Source organism: Onychostruthus taczanowskii, unplaced genomic scaffold (assembly GCF_017590055.1).
Source record: "Onychostruthus taczanowskii isolate IOZ18803 unplaced genomic scaffold, ASM1759005v1 scaffold50, whole genome shotgun sequence".
NCBI classification, from domain to species: Eukaryota; Metazoa; Chordata; class Aves; order Passeriformes; family Passeridae; genus Onychostruthus; species Onychostruthus taczanowskii.
In genome coordinates, this window is record NW_024502569.1 from 2,685,178 (window position 1) to 2,707,940 (window position 22,763).

Below are 22,763 nucleotides of genomic sequence, written 5' to 3' on the forward strand. Positions count from 1 at the left end.
GCTCTTATTCCACCTTTGTAACCTCTTCTATCAGTCCTCACCTCTGCCCTTAGGAGTTACCTGACATAATTTTTGACATCAGTAAGTGTAACACCACTATGCCATATCTCAGAAACACCCGCTAGAGTGGCAGAGCACAGGTCCTGCCTGGTTCAGCTGCATCAGGAAGGTCAGGAATAACCTCGGGCACTCAGTGTCACTCAGTTGTTTCCTATCGTCTTCTGTTTGTACACGAGTACTGCAGATGTGAGGGGGAAAATAAACCATTAAAGCAAATTGGGACATTCAGAGGAACAGTGTGAGTTGGTTTAAACTGGTTCTGTGTTTTTATTTTCCAGCAAGATCAATCTGATGAGTAACTTTAAAAAAACAGATAAATAAACCATGATTCTGCCTGGCAGTGTGCATTCTAAATGCTACAAAATCTCAGAGGTCCTTCTGTTGCCTTCCTGCTGGCTCAGAGAAAGGGGAGGACCTGAGGAACGCTGTTCCCAGAAGCCTGCTGGCATTGACTGAGAGGATGATAGGACCCACATGCTGGTTTGGCTTCACACAGGAGCAGCAAACAGGCAAAAATCAATGTTCTTCCAAGGGGAAAGGAGTCAGTTTAGTAAAAAAAATAAAATCTGAACACAGAAAATTTTGCAGCAGCCAGAATGAGAAACCAGCAGAGCATAGGGGCACACAGCGGGTGGCAAGCATTCTGTGGGATCCAGCCCTCATTTCCAGCACAGCTTTTTGCCTGAACAGTTCATTATAAGGTGCCTGAATTCAGTGTGTCTGAGTCATACAGAGTTGAATGCAAACTTGGCTCTGTAAGAGTTAAAAAAAAGAAAAGGCCACATGTTTCTACAAAGGTATTAAAAGTATCCTGTTGAGTAACTTGGTGTGCTCCTTGCTGCCCTGGATATCTTGCCACTGCGGCTGCCAGAGAGGGAAAGAATCCTGATCTGTCCCACGGCCAAACCCCAAATAATTAAACCTTTTGTCTTGGGAGCCTTTCACCTTCTCAGGGTGCTCTCAAAATCTGAAGGCAAATCAGAAATTGCCTTAAGAAAAATTTCCTGATGGTGTGTTACCTCTCCTGAAGATGCTCCTGTTCACAGCCTGCCTCAAAGGGAAAACACTGGAGGAGAGTACTGGGCTGAAATCTTCTAATGTCACTCGTGGGATGCAGGCTCAACATGGTCTCCAACCCCAGAAGTAACAACACTCAGGAGAGAGTGGTGCTCTTCTGAAAAATGGCAATCAATCAGTTTCACATGTTAACAGTGGGTTATGCTGCCATTAAGGCTATAAATGACGTGAAGTTTTGTGCTCCAGGGCATAAACAAGCCTCTCTGGCAGCCTTGGCAGCAGTGGAAACTTAGCAAATAAGATGATTGTAACGTGATTGTCCACTGTGGGGGTCTGTGTGTCCTTCTCTGAAGCATTTGATGCTGGCTACTGCTGGAGACAGGATATCACATTGGCTGGACTACTAATCTGATTTAGTATAACAGAGCTTTTATTCCTATTAAGCACGTCTCAGTACAGAGTCAGCTTTCAACTAGTACTTAATGGCCATGAAACAATCCGCAGCTCAGTCTACTCATAGATACCTGGCACAATTCTCCTCTAAGGGAATACAGAATGGCCAAATTCTACTTGTGTCATATGTCATGTTTTTCAAATAAGGAATGAAATATTAGTTGCATACTTCATCAATTTCCCCCATAAATTGCCAAAGTACTGATGATGAATGATTTTGTTCCTGGATGTCCAAATTCAAATGGCAGTTCTGCAAAGGAGACTTAATGGAAATAAGATTTGCACACCTGAGTACAGGATTAGACCCCAAAAACAGAACAGCATTTTAAGCTTCCTATGTTGCTAGCATTCATCTTGAACAGCATTTTCTCTTTTTTTCCTTGATCTTTGGATGTGGAAAAGATTTGTTTTCAGATGTGTATGCCTGTAACACTTGCTTGGGATTTATCTGCAAGCTGATCAGACTTAGCCTGTGGTTATGCTTTTGCAGGGTCCCTTGTTCCAGACAACTACTGCTGACCACAACTCTCATTTCCTCTCTCTGCAAATGTGAAATGAATACTATCATAACAGCATTTCTTAATACATGCCAAAGAGAGAATATAATTTTTCTGTTTTATATTTGACCACCCTGCATTTCAAGTATATGGCCTCACTTCTACAAAACTGGTAGGTTTTACCCCTGTCATCATATATAGTGCAATTTCTACCAGAATCATCGTTCAGCACCTCTTCTTATTTATTTGCCCATCACACAATCACCCTGAAGTGATGTCCAGCATGTACCAGTTGTATTAGACCCTCCATTCATTTGTGTTTGGTCATCACAGATAAGAGCCAGGGGAAAAACCAATCAAGCATTCGATTGTGACATAAATATCAGCTGTTGGGCAAACCCAGACTTATGAACCTTTCAGAACAGGACACGATACGTACTTATACTGTACTGTGCCTAATACTAGAGCATTCTGGCCAGCAGTCATAACTGGTAAAAAGGTAACTGACATCTTTGGTCAGTACAGCTGTGTATCAAAGAGAGGAGCTGATCCTCATTTATACAACACTTGGCAGAAAAGTTGACCAAGTCGACTGCATACACAAAGAAGAAGAGACTCAAAGTAGTCAGGACTCCTGACTCCTCCTGTACCCCACTGCTTCACCAACACATGATCCTTCCTCTTACTGGACTAAAATAGAGGAAAAAAGCAAAACCCATAGAATCACGCTGGTTTCTTTCCTGTGGTTATGTCCTTTGGATGTGTTTGTCATTATGCATCACAGAAGAGTTCCTCCATCTGAACATTAAAAAGAGCTAGCTGCAGTGCAGTGGATGTGCCCTGCTGCTGCCTGCTTGCCTTGCTGACCCTGCATCCAGTTTGCCTGTGCTTGCTGCTGTCCTTACTTGCCTGACTTGCTTGGGCACATGGACTTCTCAATTTTCAGTGGAAGGGTATTTCCACATAATCTTTGGCAATCCACCCTTTGAGCTGCAAAGGATTACAAAGCCCCGCTGTCTGTGTTGCCTGCTTGTAGCAGGGGAGGTGGAAAGGCCACGTACCTCAGCAGTCACGGGGTGGCCGAGCACATAATTGTGCTGCCACCAATTTCAGTTTACATCAGGAGACAGCTGTGATGTGCAGTGCCTGTAAAGCAGTTGTGGTGCTGTTCTCTTGCCCCTACTCTAAGAGTGCTAGTGGGAAAGGTATGGGCAGGGCACTTCCTAAATTATCTGGATCACCTCAAGGCACCTGTACAGGGCTGCTGTCTGAGAGGAGTGAAGGGCTGGTCTGCAGAATGGCCTTGGAGCAGATCTTACCTCACTGATTAAATTTAAGCTGCTGTATGTAAGTTTCTTGGGTTTTTTTCTGTTTGTTTGGTTGTTTTCCAGGGAAAAGCCCACATTAGTAATGTTCTAAGGATAAACTCTACTAAAGCAAGATCTTTTATAATTCCTTAGTCTGTCAGTGATTCAATCAGAAAGTCACAGATACCCAAGAATGCATAATGTTTGAAATAGAAAGCCATCTTTCAAGTCTCATCTCTTTGACTCTCCTCTTGTACTGTCCCTCAGGGATACCCAGTTGGAGAGAGAGCAAGTGGTGCTTCAACAGCTTGTTATTCCCACAAACACAAGACCTTTTATGCTGTTGGTGTCTAGAAGGCCTGACCAAGATTTGGGCTGTGACTGACTCCCAAAAATGTACTATCTAAGCAAATTCAGCTGCAAAGACAGGGAGTGACATGCCTGAAGTCACACAGTGTGGCAGTACAGAATCCTCACAGAGATCACACGCATAGGGCCACTTCTGTTGGCCCCCAACTCTCTTCCGGGGCATCAAACAGGGCTGCTTGCTATCAGATCTATTTTCTGAAGTCAGAAGTTTTGAACTATTTTGGGGCAGAGTACAAAGTAAAGAATTATAACCCTTGCAAGGGACAGTGTCTTGCCAGGAGTTGCCTTTGCAGTACGAAGTCCTACAGAGGAAAGGCAGACTTTAACTTTTAGAATTAAAGGGAAACAACTCTGTCTTAATTTCCTGTGGTTTTACATGAGATCTGTCCACAAAGGAACCATCTGTCACCATCTGCTTCATTTTCTTGATTTATTTTTTTTTTCTTGGACAGTTTCACAGTCTTGGTATGTGAATGTGCCTATCCACACCCCTCTCAAAAGGCCACCTCATTTCTTCAGTAGACATGTACTTTGTGTGGATATTTTTTTGTGTATTTGAGCTGCAGTGCACTTCATCAGGCACTGCCTTCCTTTGTTGAATGCTGGTCTCCAGGAGCTGCCTGGAATAAGGGATAAAACACCAGTTACACACACAGTTTCTGGTAACTTGGGTCCATAACAAAATGCAGAGCTCTTCAGGAAGTAAGGTGGCTTTTGAAGGGGCATTTGCTGTGATGAGGGCGTTCCCTTTCTCAGAGTGTTTCCAGGGTGGCAGTTATTGTTTGCACTGTGAATCTTACAAGAGCTTTTTTTTCCATTATTAAAACTACAGAGTTTGGGGGGAAAAAAGAAACAAACATTTCAAATAATTAAAATAATGTAAAAAAAAAAAAAAAACAAACCAAAAACAAAAACAAAAAAAAAAAACCAAACCAAACCAAAACAAACCAAACTCAAGAAAAACCAAAAGAATAATGTGAGAATGAGAAATAAAAAAAATGTGATGTACAGGCCCAGACTGGAAGATCTGGGGCACAAAACAAATGTAGCATATCTACAGGCAATCTGTAGAGGGACTCTTGTCAGGAACTGTAATGATAGGACAGTGGGTAATATGACAAGGAGTAATGAGTACATACATAATCAGGGAAAATACAGATATTAGGAAGAAATTTTTTAACCAGAGGGCAGTGAAGCACTGGAAAAGGTTGCTCAGGCAGGTTGTGGATGCCTCAGATCCTGGCAGTGTTCAAGGCCAGGGTGGATAAGGCCTTGAGCAACCTGGTCTACTGGAGGGTGGGTTAGGACTAGATGATCTTTAAGCTCCATTCCAAACCCTTATCATTCTATACTAATTACTTTGGGGTTTTTTTTGGAAGCCGGCCAAGAGGACAGCGCGGGCCCGCCCGCCGGGAACGGCACCCGCTACGGGAGGCAGGGGCTGCGAGGGGAGCGCCAGAACGGCCCTGAGGGAGCAGCAGCGCCCGTGGCGGAAAGCGCCGATTCAGGTGCAGCTCGGGGCGCCTCAGCCGTCCGGGGGGGAAGCGGCGCCGCCGGTGCCGCGGAGCCCCCACGGAACAGCCCTGACCGTCGCTGTCGGCTCGCGGCGGGGCCGAGAGGCTCCCCTGGCGGGCCGGGCCCGCGGAGGGCGGGTGACTCCGCCCCGGCGGCGGAGGGCCCTGGCCGCCTACAAGCCCCATGGTGCCGCGCGGGGCGGCAGCGTGTGACGCGCTGGAGCGGGGGTGGCGGAGGCGGCGGCGGAGGGTCCGTGTCTCCCCTGCCGCGTCCCCTCGCTCGGCTCGGCGGGCGCCATGTTGGCTTGAGCCGAAGATGACAGGGGGCGGCTGCGGGCGAGGATCGCGCTGAAGGAGCGGCACCTCCGGCTCGCAGCGCGGCTCTCGGGGGGCGGCCGGAGCCGCCGGCGGACGAGGCGGGGGAGGGAGGGCGGCGGCGGCGGCGATGCGAGCGGAGAGCTGAGGCTGCGGGAGGCGGCCGCCGTCGAACGCCCCCCGGCCCCCTCCGAGCGCCGCGGGGGAGGGCTCTCCCCTCGGAGCGCCCTCCCTCCCTTCCCTCCCCGGCCCGCGTCCCCGCCGGGCGCTGTTGGATGCCGCACACCGCCTAGGGGGGGCCGCAGCCCGGCGTCCTCCCCAGCGGCCCCGGGCCCACCCCGGCCCTCCCGCCTCCCTGCCCCGCCGCCCAGGGCAGGAGCCAGGTCCTGCTTGCGCGGCCGGGTCGCCTGCGCCGACTGAGGAGGTGACTTGGACGCACTATTATCCCGTGTGAATCATCCCGTCGTCATTTGTCGAGGCTGGGAGAGAAGGCAGAGGGCGAGAAGCGGGGAAAAAGCCCGCACGCAGCTCATGTGGCGGTGTAGTCCTGCTGCCTGGTCTACCTGGCACCGCTGGTGCTGCCGCTGACAGGGATCTGCTGCCATCTCTGGTCTCCCGCTGGCTCCTCCGGTCCAGCCCGGCACCGCTGCCCCTTGGATATTCCTGCTCCTCAGCCGGCCGCCTTCCCCACTGCTTATCGGGCACCTCTTTCGCGTAGGGGCCGAGGAAGCTGCTGCCTCCGATACTGACACCGGTTTTGCATCTTGAAGATCTCCGGCGGGCTGCTCTTGGTGCTGCTGCCTTTTTTTTTTTTTTTTTTTTTTTTTTAAAGTTGATTTAAAGCCATTTAGGGTAACATCAAAATGTCCAGCAGCGTTCCAGCTGATATGGTGAGTGTTGTACTGCTTATTTAATAGTTATATTATAGAATAACGTTTATTTCAGCCTGGTTTTGACAGAGAACATGGAAATAAGAGGGGCGTGGGAAGAAAAAAAAGTCTTGGTTATATATTTAAGGAACATAAAGTTCCCACTTAATTACCTTCCCCCTCCCGCTCCAGATGCTGGTTCTGCTTCGCTTTTTGGTGATGGAGTGGGAGATCTGCAGCGTCGCCTCCCGTGTAGCGAGGGAAGCGGGATGCCAGACTCCCTTACCTATGGCAGTCAGTACCTGAGTGATCACGCTTGGGTCGTGTAGCACTGCTCTTCAGCTCCGTCGAGCATTTTTTGAGGGGAGATAAATACGAAGCAGAGTATTCGGGATTAATTGCTCGACCCATTTCTTTCTTTCTTTCTTTTTTTTTTTTTTTTTTTCCCTCCCTCTTTGTTTCTTTCTAAACCTCTTAAACTTGGCTTGTGTCTTGACAACGCTTTGTCTTCCGATGTTGATGGGAAGTTAATCTCTTCACTTGCTGCCGGCTCAAGAGCGAGCGAGAGAGAAATTTTCATGCGCTTTATTTTCATGGCGAGGTTCTTTGTGCACTAGCTGCAATCTGGACATTTTTCAAGGGCACTCCTAGTACTTCTTATGGCGGACTATACTTCAGCTGGTATTGGATACTCGACTCGGTACATTTAAATCAGGAAGGTATAGCAGATCATGAGGAGGTAGGGTGAATCAGGTCTGCTAGGTAATCTTCCGTTCAGCACGACTTTCTCCATTTGTATGTATTTCCATAAATCAGGATATATTTTCGTAAGTCACTTAATTGGAAAAAACACCCACGAACTTGTAGCTGCAGTTTGGTATGTTAATTCTTTATTCTTACAGCACAATATTTTCACACATCTCCACATGGCTGTTCACATTTGAAGGTACTGTTTTCTCCTCCCCAAAGCAGAGGACTTGTCTATGCTTTTGGGGTTTTTTAAAATTTCAGGATGAAGTTCTGTTTTGTGGGTACAGCCTGCCCTGGTCGTGAGAACAATAAAACCGAGTAGCCCTTGTTTAAGCCACTGATGTACAGTTAATTTGGATATGTATGGCGACTGGGCTGTTGAAATAATGGTGTCTGTTTAGTTGCTTGCTTTCTGTATTTCCTTCCCAGCTTTTGTACAGCAGTCGCAATAAGTGAATTTTGACCAAAAAAAAAGCAGAAACAGTAAGTTACAGAGGATGATCAAACAGTTACAAGCTTACAGGTTTTTTCTTTTCTTCCCCCTGCCTTTCTCAAATACTATAAATAATTTTTGCCTCCCCTGGATGAAAAGAGTGATGAAAGGATTTAAACTCCGAGGCAATAAGCTCCCCAGCTATCAGTTTTCACGTATTTCTTTTTAGTGTCTCTCTCTCTGGCTGTTAGAGCCTTTTGAACCCCCTTCTCTCCCGCACGTGGCTGTCTAGCGTTATATCACAGAAATCCTCGCCTGGGCCGTGGAGGATTAGGTGCAAATCTTTCAGTGCTGCTTTTTAAGTTGCCTGGAGGAGTCCCTCGACTGTGACATGAAACACACTCCTCCTCCCTGTCACCCTGGGCTGAGCGGCCACCTCCGTGCTCCTCCTGGGGCCTGCCTGCCCGCCTGGGAGTCCCGCTGCTGCCACTAGGCTTGTAACGCTTGACATTTTCTGCAAAGTTTTAAGATTTTAAGATAGGCAAAATACAATTTTTTCTATGAAAACTATTTCCTTGTGTTGTTACAGTGTAATGAGAATACCACTGCTGGGGGTAGCTGGGCCTAGTGCTGCTCTGTTTATTCAAATCAGGAAGAAGCTTGTTGTACATAGTGATGTTTAAATACTGAGTCATTACAAAAACATTTGAATGAAGATGTTACCAATGTTGGTAGAATTTAACTAAATAAATAGATATTTCCTGGCCTGTCATGGGATCATTTTTCTCTTAATTTCTGCATTATTAGATGCAGTTTCTCTCTGAAAGTTTGAAGTGTGCTGTAGAAATTCCAGTTATTAATTACAACTAAAAATATTACTTTATGAAAAGATTGCTTGACAACTCATTTTTGGTCTCCTTTTGTCGCCATCCTCCATATTTGAAAGGAGCTTGTTCAGTAGGGAAAATGGGATTGCCATTCCTTAGCTATTTGAAGAGGAGCCCTTACCAGGCTGTCACCATGTTTATATATGTTTTTATTTAGTGTAGGATTTTGCAGTTTGCATTTCTCTTACCCACCCACTGTGTAATTTGCATTTGCAAAAAATTGATTTCCCATTTCTGTAGGAGCTGGCAGCAGTGTGATGGAGTGTCATTTTATGAAGACTCCATTATACTTAGTAAATTTGCTATGAATTACATAAGTATTATAATAATAATGTTTGAAACTCTTTATGTCAGATTCACGAATGAACCTGCTCATAATAATAATAATATTGTAATTGCTGCTTCTTAAAAATGTGTTAATTTGTCTTCCTGTCCCACCTTTGAGAATGATCTGCTGTACATAAATTAATAGTAAATTGTCTGATTTCCAGTAAGCTTTGGATTTCTGAGTAGACATAATTTGACCCAGTCTCCTGTTCTCTGACATTGGATTGACTTGTTTCCAGAACTACTGCAGTTTTTACCAGCTAACCATTTCAACATCACTTCCTAAATAATTAACACAGTACTTTATCATTTGCATTCCTCTAATAAATTGGATAGTGACACACCACATTCCCGGTGTTGTAAGTTTGTGGTGCATTATTCCTTAGCAATGTTTCCTTATTGCTTAGCATTATTCCTTAAGCAACGGCTTAAAACTCCACTCCTGGAATGAAACCTGCTAATACTGACCTCTCTACCTGAGTAGTTTCATTGACTTTGTTTGGACTGGATGTACTTTGTTTAGTTCTTGGAGACTAAACTGCGTCTAGAGCCTGATTTTGCTCGATTTTTCACATATGCACTGATGACTGTAGTGGCAGCAGGGCATCTCTGATTATGTTCAGTAATTTAATCAGGTAGTTTATCAGTTTTACCATTTGGTAGCAGTTAGAGTTTGACTGTGAATAACAACAGGGCTGTTTGTAAGTTGTATTTCTCTTGTAATGATAAATAGACATACAGTAGTTTATGGACTTGTGAAATTAATCACACTGGCTTTTTGAGTGGACGAAATGAAAATGGTTTGATATTTTTTTAAACACTCTCGCTGACAATTTTAAAACAAGCTATGAAAGACATATGCTCTGTCAAGAAGTTCTTACTCAGTTGAATAATCCCCTTTATTTTAGTGGAATTATCAGAAAGTGGGAAGCTTCCTTTCTGTATTCTGTGTGCCTGTGATACTTCTTTTGACAGTTAGAATTCTTCAGGGATTTTCGGAGTCCACAGAAAGCTGTCTGCGTGACTAAAAAGTTTTAACAGTGTCCACTGTTTCCTGTAGTCCGTGTGTTTTATGTCGGTATGAAAAGGTTCTGCCAGCACTTTCTGGGCAGTTCTTTGCATGCCCTCTAGGAGATCCAATTCTTTTTCTGTCTGAGCAGGAACAGAGGGTGATGCATTTGGCTCATGGTGAGGTTTTTATTGTTGGTTTGTTGGGTTTTTCTGCGTTTGGTAAACAGCAAAATGTTGGAATCTGCCAAACAATTAAAGGTTTTAATTTTAATGTGAACGGCTCTTCAATCCATATGCTATACTTAAGAGATGTAGGTGGTGTGGGAGAGATTATTTTCAAGAAAACTGAATGTTTGGTGTGAGACGTTTGCAGACACAGAAGAGCATGGAGCATGTGCTTGTATGTGGTCAATGCTAAAAAGGACAGTAAGTGGAAGAAGAATAACAAATAGAAACCCTGCTCAGTTCACTCCTTGTTAGAGTTAATATCTTTAGTGGAAATCTGTATGTGCATCTTCTTCTTTAGGAAATTTAATATAGAATGTTGTTGAATAGTTGAACATATATAAGGACTTAGTTTCTAATGCATATTAATGGAGGCTGACAGTGGAAAAGGATGTACAGAAACTGATGCTACATCGGTAAGGGAATTTTGGCATCCAAGAATAAGGTTCAGATATGAGAGACTTAAAGGAGTAGTTGGTTGTATGGCAGCTGAATTTCATTGTCCATCATTCAGTTTGAAAAATTATTTAGTTTAAGAATAATAGGTGTAGTAGCATTATAATACACTTGGAACATAGAAAATAGTTTGTTCACTATAGTGCTTTAATGTATCTGAACAAAATGTGAGAAGTCCTGCATCTCTGCTCTTCTGTTTTACTGCTTTTCCTTTTGCCTTCAGTGGATCCTTTTTGTGGTTTTGAAAATTTTTGTATTCCTAGTAGCCTTTGTGCGTAACAGGCTTAAGTTGGTCCCTTATGTTTTTTGTAGCAATAGAAGTATGATTATTTCTCTGTATTTTTGTATCCCCCACATGTTGAAAGTTCTAATTCATTACATTCTGTAATAAAAATAGCTAATTGAGTTTTTCTGTATGGGTATTTTTTCCTTTCCTTTTTTGATTTTTTTCCCCCACAGTTGTTTGCTGATTATAAGAGAAATTAGTAGCCTATCTTTTGCCATTCTCAATGTTTGTTTTGGGTTTGTTTTTCTCCTCTTGGAGAAGGAATTGGAGGTGAGATTTGTGTTAGAAAGACGAGCTTGGAGAAGCTTCTTTCTGACTCCTTATGTATTGAGCCAATATATAAGCCAGTTGAGCCTTTGTAGCATATTGCAGTGCTTCTTGTAATGAAATGAAGAGTCTTTCTCTGTTATTTGAAGCAGTGGCCAGGGATAAACTTACTAAAGCTCATCCTCGCTGTGTATATATTTGGGTATACTCCAAAATTTGTATTTATCATTTCTCCCACCCACCTTTTTTTTTTGTTTCACAAATTAAAAATGTATCTAACAACCAAAAAGAAACATCTTAGCAACCACTGACATTTTTAGGTATGGCGCTGTAGGAGAAACTTTGTAACACACTAATACATCTGACATATTCTGAAACAATGTTTGCATGACCGTCATCTCTTTTTCTTTGAGGTGAGCAGCTCTAACCTGTGGTTGGATTGATCCTTACTCTGGGCTGTGGTGCAGCTCTATACTACAGATAGAAGTGTAGGCTGATGATATAAACTGTTCCTTCCTTCCTGCCACCCACTCTTGTTGTTGTCATTACCTGAACTGATTTCTTTCTGCTTTTGTTGTCTAACTTCATGAAATACTGGGGGGAATATATACTGAAGGAGATTTAACTCCTCCCATGTTGGGAATGCTGGGAAGTAGCTGCTGGGAGGTTCCAGCAGGACAGAGAGGTGAAAGACAAATGCTGAGTATATGTGAGTGTAAGAAAACAATCATATCTACAGCAGCAATGCTCAATTCTGCATGTTAAAAAACTAGCAGACATCATCTGGAAACTGGACAGGTCAGTCAGGGCCTGAATGGGAACATGTGGCACCTCTCAGATGTGGAATTAGGGACAATGTCAGGTATCTGTGGTCAGTGCTTCACTGTGGGGCTTGTGACTGCTTTGTGCATATCTAAACCTAAACTTTTGATCATTCAAAGCTTATATCTCACTTCCTTGGTTTGGCTTAAGGCTGCAGTAGGAACTCAGGCTGCCTGAATGTGGTCCTTGCAATGGTCTTGGTAAGAAATATTTTCATGATTCTATGAACAAAATGACTAAAGGCATGCTTTACTACTTTTTTAGTTGAGAGTTCCTCCTAGATATAACTTCTGTGAATGTTGAAAGCCATGGCCATGATATTTGTAATCAGTGGGATTTACTTGTTTTATATTTCTGGTCAGTCATCTTTGCTACTCAGTAAAACTCAGAATATAAACTTTTGGAGATGTCTGTGTACCTGCTTATGCAATAGTGAGCAGAATGGAGACCTCGGTTCTGACTCAGCCTGCGAGTGCTACACTAGCTTGCAGGAATCCAGAAATAACTGGAATGTGACTAATCATTCTTGTGGTTTTATGTAAAAGAGATAATTCAGCTTATTTTCAGTACAGTATTGGATCCACTAGGTTGGTTATTTCTTATTCTGAATATGGTGAAAGACATTGCTGCTGATCAGTATTCTTTTTCACATTGAGTCTGTTTTTGCAGCAATTAATTGAGCCTACTAAAGTAGCAAGCCTTTCCTGACACAATTTTGCATGAGTAAACTTTAGTTCATTGTAATTATTAAAGGAATATGATTGTGTTGTTTTCATTTTAAAAACACTGGCAAATGAGCAGCATGTCAATGCACTTCAATATCTGACAAGAAACTTGATGTGGGAGAAAAGTTGCTCTAAAAGCTTTCTAACAATGTAAATAAATTATTTAGGAGGTCTATTTGGTTTTGAGAGCCATACTTTAAAAAAAAGTTAAGACCTTCTTATTTGTAGGTTTTCTGAGCCTGAGAAGTATAGTTCTGCAGAAATACTTAAATGTTGCAGCTGATAGCCCTTATTATACTTGTGGAGATTTGGTCTGTTTTGTGGTCACTAACTGGGATTGTGTTTAGCTGCTTGACAGGGGATAAATTTATTGCTGCTTGTATACCATCCACAGTGAAGGCCTGCTCTCACTACTCTTGTAGTAAGACTCCACATGTATGGTAAAATGTGATTAAAAAAATAATGTGCATTTTCCACAGATAGAAACTTTGTGTAAAACGAAGATCTGGCAGATTGTACAACTCTGACACTGCCATCAGCGTCTTGGAGTTTTTTCTTGCTTTCTGTAAAGAAATTTGAAAATAGCTTGCCAGTGACAGGATTACATTTGTGAGTTTGTTTTGGTTTGGCTGCTTACTTAAAGTTATTTGAGAGATCCAGTTTAGAGTTAAATGGAAGGCTTGTGGCAGAGTTTAGCTGAGACTTTATTCCATGAGACTGTTGTTATGGAGACAGAAACAAGCAAGAAACTCCTTGAGTTTTATGTATCCCATAGAAATTGGCCAAGTAAAACCAGAGATTCTGTCTGGGAGTTTGGTAGGTTTGTTTTACTACTACCTAACAAGAAATCTGTGCCTTAGTGGGATGGAGGTACCCAAACGATACTTGATGTTCCCACAAGGAATACAAACTGGAATTGTTTGTGTTGGTGTCTACCTGCTGTGATGGTTTTAGTCTCTCTCAGGGCTGGTATGATTTATGACAAAGGCTTGGACCACTGCTGAGGGACAAAAATGGTCTTATCCTGGGGTGCTCTTTGTCTGCATCTGAAGGTCTGGATTTTAGTCTGTGACTCTATGTACAGTTTGGATAGAAATGAAAGCTAAGCTCCTTTTTTTTTTTTTTTTTTTTTTTTTTTTTTTTTTTTTTTTTTTTTTTTTTTTTTTTTTTTTTAAGTGGTCCTGAGTATTTCTGTAAGCTCTTCTGCGGTCTTCATTATGCAATATTAACTGTTTTATGTTGCATAAGAAATTATCTCCAGCACTTGATAAAAGTGGGATATCAATTTCAAAATAAACAGAAGGAAGCGATGTGTGTTCTTCTTTGAGACTGAAAAGAACAGTGTATTTCATCTCAAAAAGAGCAGTACTTCACAGCCATGTACTGTAGCATTGGTTGGTGTCTCCTCAGCAAAATTGTGATGTTGTAATGCTCTGTGGTTTGGCAGAGATCCACATCACCATAATCTGTTTCTGATACTTAATATATGCTCTAGATGGTACTACCTAATCTGTCCCCAGAATCTGACATATGTTTTTAATATAGAGAAATAATGGAATAGTGATAAAATAGTGAAGTGCGGTGCTAGTCAAAAATCTTTCATAGCTAAGGTTGTAAATTCAGGATTCTCTTCTTGAAAGTAGATTAGTGCCAATCTATATGTGAATGTTTATGGTGTATACTAGTAAGTCTCAGAAAACTTATTATAAATTACATTACTCTGAAATAGTTCTTCTAAAATAGTATTTCTTTTCAGTATTTCTTTGAAGATTAAATATGTGCAAGAGTTTTTAGGCATGCTTACCTTTTATATGCTATAAGAGAGTAACTAGAAGCCTTTGTGTGCTTTCAAAGTCTGGAATACCTGGTTGCAGTATTTTCTTTTATTTATAGGGTTCTTATTTTTATGGGTGGTAACACCAAAATAAAGTTAATTTTTGAAACAGTGCTTGGTTGTTGTATTTGGTGCACAATATATTACTTAGGGCATATTACACATGAATATTTATGTAATTTTGCCTTTGAATTTATTTTTAATCTGTGCACCATAACAGTTCTGTGGTGTGACAGTGAAAGCTTAGATCTCACTTCTGAATCCAGGTTATTGATCTGTGATTCAAACAAACTCTATTGGACTTGTAAGTCGTAGTGATTTATGCTTTGCATACTTGTATAGGTATTTTTTTGACAATAAACCCCAAACTTGCAAAAATCTTTATCAAAATATTTTACATGTGGGGAAAAAATCCACATTTGCTAAGTCCACGTGATTTGGTGATAGTGATGTTAACATGTAGTCCCAACACAAAATTAGTAACTTCCACTACCCATGTTACAGCATGTAAGTGGAGTAATGTTTGACATGAATATTCAAAGATTTTGTACCAAAATGTGCTGTAATGTGTATGCTTCATGCTGTGGATTTCCAAGAAAAGGTGTTTTAGAGATGACCTGTATAATTTCAAGTCATGTTAAGTATTTTTTGTAAGGTCAGCTCTATGCAAGTTCATTTTGATCTCAAGAAAGTAGGAAGGGAAGCAAAAATCTCAAAAAAAAGATTATGCTAGTGGGTATTTCTAGTGTTCTAGACATAAGACTGAGGTTTTTGAGTGCAATAGGTGAGGTCTGGCACCAAGACAACTGTTTGTTACTGAGATATTTGACTCTGTTTTGAGGATCTCATTTTCGTAACTAATGACAAGATAGCTAGGAGCTCTTAATAAAGACAAACTGTAACTGGGTTTGATTTCTGTCTGCTTACTGCATCTGGCCAGTATATTTCTGGATAAATCAGGATTTCTTGTAAGTCTGCAAATGGATAATTTTTTTTTTTTCAAATGACACGTTTGAAATTATTTGGAGGTTCAAAGTGGCCATCGTAGTGGGTGGAATGATTGGTAAATTGTGACCAAGGTTGTAATGAGGGCTCTGGTGAAAGTGTAGGTATTTTCAAAATTGTTTTTGCAAATAAAAATTAAAATTTAATAAAAGTTAATTTTAATTTGGAGAGGATAATTTTGAATTGTTTTTCCTCACTAGGAAGGGAGAAGGTGGTTCAAAGGATAGCCAGGAAAATCCCTATGGAGGGCTGCAGTGCAGTTGCTCAATACTTCTTGTTCCAGCATTCTCATGCAGGCACTTGATGATCCCAGCATATGTGCTCCTTGCACTTAACAGCAGGAGTAAGGAGTGGAAAGTTTTTAAGGGCGAACTTTTGGTGGGGGTGGACTCCAGAAGTGCAGCTGTAACTGTCCCTGAATTAACTACGAGGACTGAAATATCTCTCTGCAAAGAGCCTGGCATTTTAAAGCTTAGATTGACTTTCAGTACAGATTTTGTGGCTTTCAATTTTATCTTGTGTGTTCAGCTGCTGTGAGTGCAGCGTATGTACCACAGTGCTGTGTCATACATGGAAACCCCGTATTGGGGGAACTCCCTCGTCTTGTTAAATGAAGTGCAACTGGTCCTAAATATCTGACTGTTCAACAATATTTATCCATCTTGTGGTGTAAATGCTTAATTGTCTCTCTTCTTCCAGGATCATGTGCTTTTGCCCCTCCCGTTATTCAGCACCTCCTCATTGTTCAGAGTCTGGATTAGTGTCTTATCTTCCTACACTGTTCAAAATTTTCTTAGAAGATAAATCTTAATCTTCAGCCTTCCAGTGATAGTAGCCTTCTTAAAAAGTACTTAATAAAAATACATCTATTTTTTTGGGAAGAAGGTTCTTATTTATCAAAAATGGTGGAAATGTTGTGGAAATGTAGTTTCACTCAAATATACTCTTATGCTAGATAACTCTGCAGCAGAGCTGCAGGGAATAAAATCTTACAGTTTGAATTGGAGTGAGTCAAACAAAATTCAAAGAAGATCAAGACTTTCTTGTGGTTTTTTGTGGTTTATTTTTTAAATGGCATTTATTTTAGTCAAATTCTGTTGAAATTTCTCAAGCCAGCTTCGCTCTGGTTCATCTTCTGTGCCTGTCAGTCTCGGTTGTTCAAGTATGACTTTGCCAGCATTTCAGTTAAGCCAACGTGCTCTGTGCTGATATAAAAGGTTTATTTCAAAAGACTTGTGGACAGCAAGTTAATTAAAATCAGGTGAAAGACAATGAAATATTTACACATTAAGAAATGCTCCCAAGAACATTTGGAGAACGGTTGTAACTGTATTTGTTAATGAGTTGTAAAAAGCAAGTTTTGAGGCTAATGCATATGGGGAACCTGGTTTTTAGGGCTATGTTAATGTTTCTTTCCACTCTTACTATTTGAGAATCATGTGATTTTGTTGATGTGTTTTTGTTGATCTTTCAATAAAGTAGTAATTCTGAGCTCTTGATTGTCAAATATTGACTGAATATATCTGCCAATTTTCATGTTCCTACTTTTTAAATCGCTTTCCCTCAGTTTAAATCTGGAACAATCTCAGGAGAAGAAAAAAAATCCAGAGTAGTTCCCAGTGTTCAAGGACATGGGGATTTAGTTTTATTCTTAAATGATCTCCTTTAAATTCTGTATTAATTTTTTTTCAGGAAATGAAAAGTAGGAAAGACAGCTTGCCCTAAGCATAGAGCACAGAATGATTATCAGTCAGTGCCTTTATCTCCAAATGTGCTGCTTGGTAAGTTTCAAAGTCAGCTTTTAAAAGCCCACAACCAACAGACAAGCACCAAAGTGAATAATTCAGTGTGCTGAGTAGTGCCAGATAAGGCAGAGTGTAGGTAAATAGTTTGCTGCCTTTCATACTTGATTCTGCTGCTGCATGCCTGTCCTGACTTTGATGCTTAAATAAGTGTCCTAGGTTATGAATTTTATTTATAATGAACTTGTGGTTTGGAGGTGATTTTGTTCCCCTTTAGTGTTCGCTTCAGGAAAGGAAAAAAAAAAAAGAAACTTCTTGTTTTATCTTGTAATTCTTAACATATAGAAATGAAGACTTTTTGAAGTTGTTTTTTCTTTTCTTTGACTAGGTGTTGTTTTGCAGGAGATGGAAGATAGAGAATTATACTTGAATGAACACAGTATTTTCTGCTATGTTTTGTATCACGTCATTGTTTTTCTTGTAAAATCAGATTGTAGCATGTTCCAAAAAATGTGATCCAGTTTTTAGGAAGACCCATAGCTGTTGGTTATAGCAGTTTAAAATTTTCTATGCAGAAATCACTTACTCAAAATCCATAAATATAATAGTCTTGTATTTTTGTCCTGTGTTTAACTTTTGGATAAAGCCAGCAGTTATTTTGTGTGGCTGTGTTGGAAGCTGTATTGGCTAACCCCCCAGAGTGTCTGTGGAGCTATTGGAATAGAGAGAAGTGTTTTGAATTGCTTCAAAGTAGTTCTTGCTGGGTGGCTGGATAAGATGGCATTCACTTGTCAGTGCAGGCATTTTGGAGTAGTGTAGCAGTTTGTAGGATGGGTGGTGGTAGCAGCTGAAAGGATTTAAAGGGAAAGACAAATTGTGATTACACAATTGTGTAGTGATAAAGGTACAGACACTGAACATATCAGTGTCAAAGCCATCAGGCTTATTTATAGACAGTAATTTGCTGTACAGGCACAACGGGCTGCAAGAAACAGTCAAGGAATTATAATGAATTTCTCTTACCATGCATAGGTTGTACTTGGAGTGGTTAAATTCCATTTAATTAAGCTATTAGTGTGTCAAATGATAACAGGTTTCTGATGAAGAACACCCTTGCTGTTCCTCTGCCTTCCAGACACAAACATATCCAAATCCATCACTTAATATTTGTATTTTCAGTATTGCTGCTGAGTGGAGATAGAAAAGCAGTGTGTGCTACTTTGCTGGGTGGAAAAACTGTCGAGAAGTGTCCATGTAAACATTATCTCACCTTTTGGCAAAAGTAAATCTTACCTTACCAAATACAGGCTTTACAGCAATAAAGCTTCAAGCACATGATTCAGTTGCCTAAACATGGCATCTGGTGCCAGTGTGCACATGCCAGCATTCTCAGGATGGCCAAAAAGGGCAGGTAGCAATGGCACATGAGCTGCAGGAGACCCATGCCCTGCAGGAGATGCAGGTGCTCTGGACAAAGGGAATATTTTTCAACACCTGGAACAGCACTAGATGTATATATTTAGGTAATTCTTTTGAGCTGTTGGGGCTTTGTAAAACCTCATTTCCCATCCTTTTATACTGGTTTTTGGTAGGTTGGCTTTTCCTAGCTTAAATTCATTAGTTTTTCAAAATCTTGAAATGGTTCAATTTGCAGGTAGCTTTCTACCAGCTTTTTTATTTCCTACAGAAAACTACCAGCTTTTCTACCAGCTTTTTTATTTCCTACAGAAAACTCTCACATCTGTGGACGCAAACACTCCAAAAAAAAGAAACTTTTCTGGGTTTCAAAATACATTGCTGCCATTTGAGTGTAGCAGATCTTCTCCTAACTACACCAATATTGAAATATTGTACAGCTAATTGTGGTGGTGAAGTTGGTACAGTGTGGCTGCAGATCTTTGCTAAGCATGATCCCATCTAGCTATTGCATACAACATGTTAAAAAGGAGAAAAAGGAATTTTATGCATGTTACCACAGTAAATTTAAAAGTAATCTAAGTTACCAAACAAATAAAAATTGGGTTAATTTAATTTGGGGTAATTCTGAAAAATTTTAAAGGGCATTATCCATTCTCGTAATAATCTGTTGTATAAAGTTGGACTTGAATGGTCTGTTCTAAAAATCACAGCAGAAATGTGGTGTGCTTTTGCTTAGGTGTGTAATGACACTTGTGGAGCAGGAGAGAAAGATCACTGCCTATACCAATGCTATGTTGCTTTAATAACTGAATTTTTATAATGGAATCTTGCAAAGAAAGATATGGATTGGTTTGGGGTTTTTTGTATTAGATTAAAAGAAAGAGGCTTACTGCTTGAAGCTTGACAGGTCTCTCTTGACATTTGGCCTGAAATGTTTGCAAGATATTTCATATCCTCAGAGCAGAAATGAATATGAGTGGGTTGAAAAATTATGCTTACATAATTAAATAATGAGGATTCTTTGGCATTATGTAAGATACAAATGCAGGGAGGTTTGTTATCATTGCCCTAGGAATTCAATGCAATTTCTCCAGTTGGATACTGGAGTAATTTCACACTTACATTTTGATGAATATATTTTCCATTTATATTTTGGAGGGCAACTTTTGATATGTGTGTACTGCTACAGATTGAGTGAAGCCTTTCTGGTGTGTTTCATATTAGCACTTCCATATGAATTTTAAGTTTTGTATATTTGTGTTTTTTGTTGTGTTTTTATTGTTGCTGGTTATGGTTTGCTTTTTAAAGTCGATGTAGAAATCTAATGGTTATAAATGAAACCTTTCCGCTATAAAATGTCATGAAATTTATTTTGCTTATACACTTAGTCATGTTTTGAGGAACTTTACATGGTAACTGTGTAAATAGATATATATCCAAATATAGTCTTCATTCCTTTGACAAAAGTAAACTCTGTAGTTTTGTTTCTAGCAGACTTCTTTTGTGTGGCCAGATTCCATTACTAAGAGGTCAATGAAAAATTGGCAAAGAATTTGTAGATGAAGAACCCTAGAAAAAATACTTGACCTGAAGAGTCAGATTTTTTAAAAAATTATTTTAAATTATAAAGGAGCAAAGAACTATCAGCCCACAAATATATTTGTTCAACTCCATCCCTTTTCTCTTGTGGATACATGGGCTGTTACGTATACAGCTTCTGTTTGAGGTTGAGTATATAATAAGTGTTGAATGCAGGCAGATTTGTTTAAATGACTTTTTTATTGTTCAAACAAAGCTGAAAATTATCTGTAAGGTAAAGCTGTGACATAGTTCTGGATTTCCACGCTTTGGAAAGCATTAAACTGCCAAATCTCCACACATGTATGTCTATGTTTAATTTTATTTCCATCTCTGTGAAGATTGATTATGAATAAATTATTTTATGTTTAGGATTTATGTGTCTGTTAATAGAATGTGCACAGTATTGTATTAAATGTTAGATTTTAGGGTTTAATTTTAATGTGAGAAGAATGTTTCACCCAATATAACATATTGGAGAGGTCAGCCTACGTAATTCATGTGGGCTCTGGAGTAAGTAGTTTGCACATTTGTGGCATCAGCATGGTATGTATTCAGGGAGAATTGACTGCCCAGCCTGTAGTATTTGATTAGTGTTTGAATTTTGGAAGTGCGATAATTACAGAATCATGAAGTTGAGAAAGACCTGTGTCAACCCAGCACTGCCAAAGCCTCCACTAAACCTTGTCCCTCCCTCAGTGCCACTTCTACACGGCTTTTAAATACCGCCAGGAATGGTGACTCCACCGCTTCTCTGGGCAGCCTGTTCCAGTGCTTGACAGCCTTTCAGTGAAGAATTTTTTCTTGAAGTCCAATCTAAACCTCTCCTAGTATGTATTTACTTTTCTTTTTCAGGGATGATCAAGTCACTGTAAATCAGTGCATTTATTACTTAGACTTGTAAAAATAGAGGTCTTAAACATTAGAATAAAGAATTGCAGTTAAGTAGTTACATTCAGTGTTTTGCTTTCCTTTCAAATTGATGAAATATGGGGCTGTACTACTTAAGCTTGGGCCCAAACTGAGCTTGTTTTTTCTGGCATTAAATTTGATGATTAAGAGTTCTCAGGATTGACAAACATTTATTTGCAAATTTAAGAAAAAACCCTAATTTAAACAAGTGTTTTTTGATAGGATACCTTCATTTTTTCCTGTACCATGTGAAAACATTAAGGCTTTGATTTATGAAGTAATAGAAGGGGATGATCTTTTTTATTTATAAAAAACAAATCTCTTTTTCCCCTGAAATCCTGTGATATAAAACAAAGGTAACAGCCCTTCTCTTTTCTCTACGAAAATTGCATGTTGTTGCATGGCATTACATTCCAGAACACCTATGTAGAAGACAACTTGGTAGCTATATGAATGAAGGGAAAATTTTAATTGTTTGTAATTTTTTAAAGTAATATAATATTTAGATACGAGAAAGTCACCATAAACTCCTCACTTTCGTCAGCACATATTTTTTTTCTCTGATAACAGAAATGTGGAATAGGATATAGTCTATATACACACATGCACTTCAGTAAGTGCTTAGTTTTGTTTCATCTGAGAATTATTCTAAGGGTGTTTAAATATTATATCTCAATTATGTTAAAAATAATATTTGGAGACTGAAGCAAAGACCTATTTCATAACCTGTGTCACCATCTGTTAAATACACCAGAAGCTTATTTTTTTTTCTGGATGGGTTTAGCCAGCTGTCCATTTTATAATGTTGCATGGATGGAGGCGTGCATTTAAGAATAACACAGTAGGCTTTCTGTGAATTGACAAAAAGCTTTTTTATTTTCATCTGCAACTCCCCTCGCTTGTCTGACACTTCCTTATATTTAGTCTCTGGTTGAGGAATGTATTTGAAACCTTTCCCCTGCTGCACTCCTCTGGTTTGTGCTTTCATCTTCTCCCACTGCGGGCTGGAGCTGCCCCACAGGAGGAGATGTGCCTTCGCAGCGACCCCTCTGCGGGGCGTGTGGACGTCTTTGCTCGGCAGCCAAAGTCCACTCTAATCCTATTGACATGCAGCCCACGTGGAGGTCACTTAATCTGTCCAGCGCTCTCCTTGCTTTATCTGACTCTGTGAGATGATACAGCTTTTTGTAACTTTATTTTCCTTTACATGAGTATCTTGGGATGGTCATTCAGACCACTAGAGTTTGCTAAAATCATTCTCTATTTTTGAGTGTTGTCTTGACAATAAAAATGGTGACAGGTGACCTGTAATGGTGTCAGGGTGACCTGGCAGATTTTAGTGTTATGTTGTTTGTGTACTTGATTATAATTTATATAAGGGATGATCAGGCAAGGAAAGAAGTCAGTATTTACAAAAGCCTGGGAAGAAGGTTATTGCAGGTCAGGTAATCATTCTATTCTGCTGCTCAGTTTGCAGCAAAACAACCTCTATTCAGGAAAAAAATAATGAACTGTAGAAAATTGTTTAGAATGAACAACTTTCTGCTGACTGCAATTTAGAGCTGGCTTTAAAATGTAGTTTTAGAAGTTAACTTTCTGACTTCCACAGGACTTTTGCCTTTTTTTAATGGCAGAATAATGTCTTAGTAAAATTGAGCAGAAGTCAGTTGAAGAAGTTACCTG

General features: G+C 40.2%; 1 protein-coding gene across 1 annotated transcript in view; it reads left to right on the forward strand.

Moving 5' to 3' along the window:
* The first annotated feature begins 5,424 nt into the window (after positions 1-5,424).
* Positions 5,425-22,763, forward strand: part of UBL3 (ubiquitin like 3) — a 56,084-nt gene continuing 38,745 nt past the window's right edge. Inside the window, exon 1 of the mRNA XM_041416053.1 lies at positions 5,425-6,422. Coding sequence (XP_041271987.1) covers positions 6,396-6,422 — 27 coding nt within the window. The 5' untranslated portion in view covers positions 5,425-6,395. The remainder of the gene's footprint in view (positions 6,423-22,763) is intronic.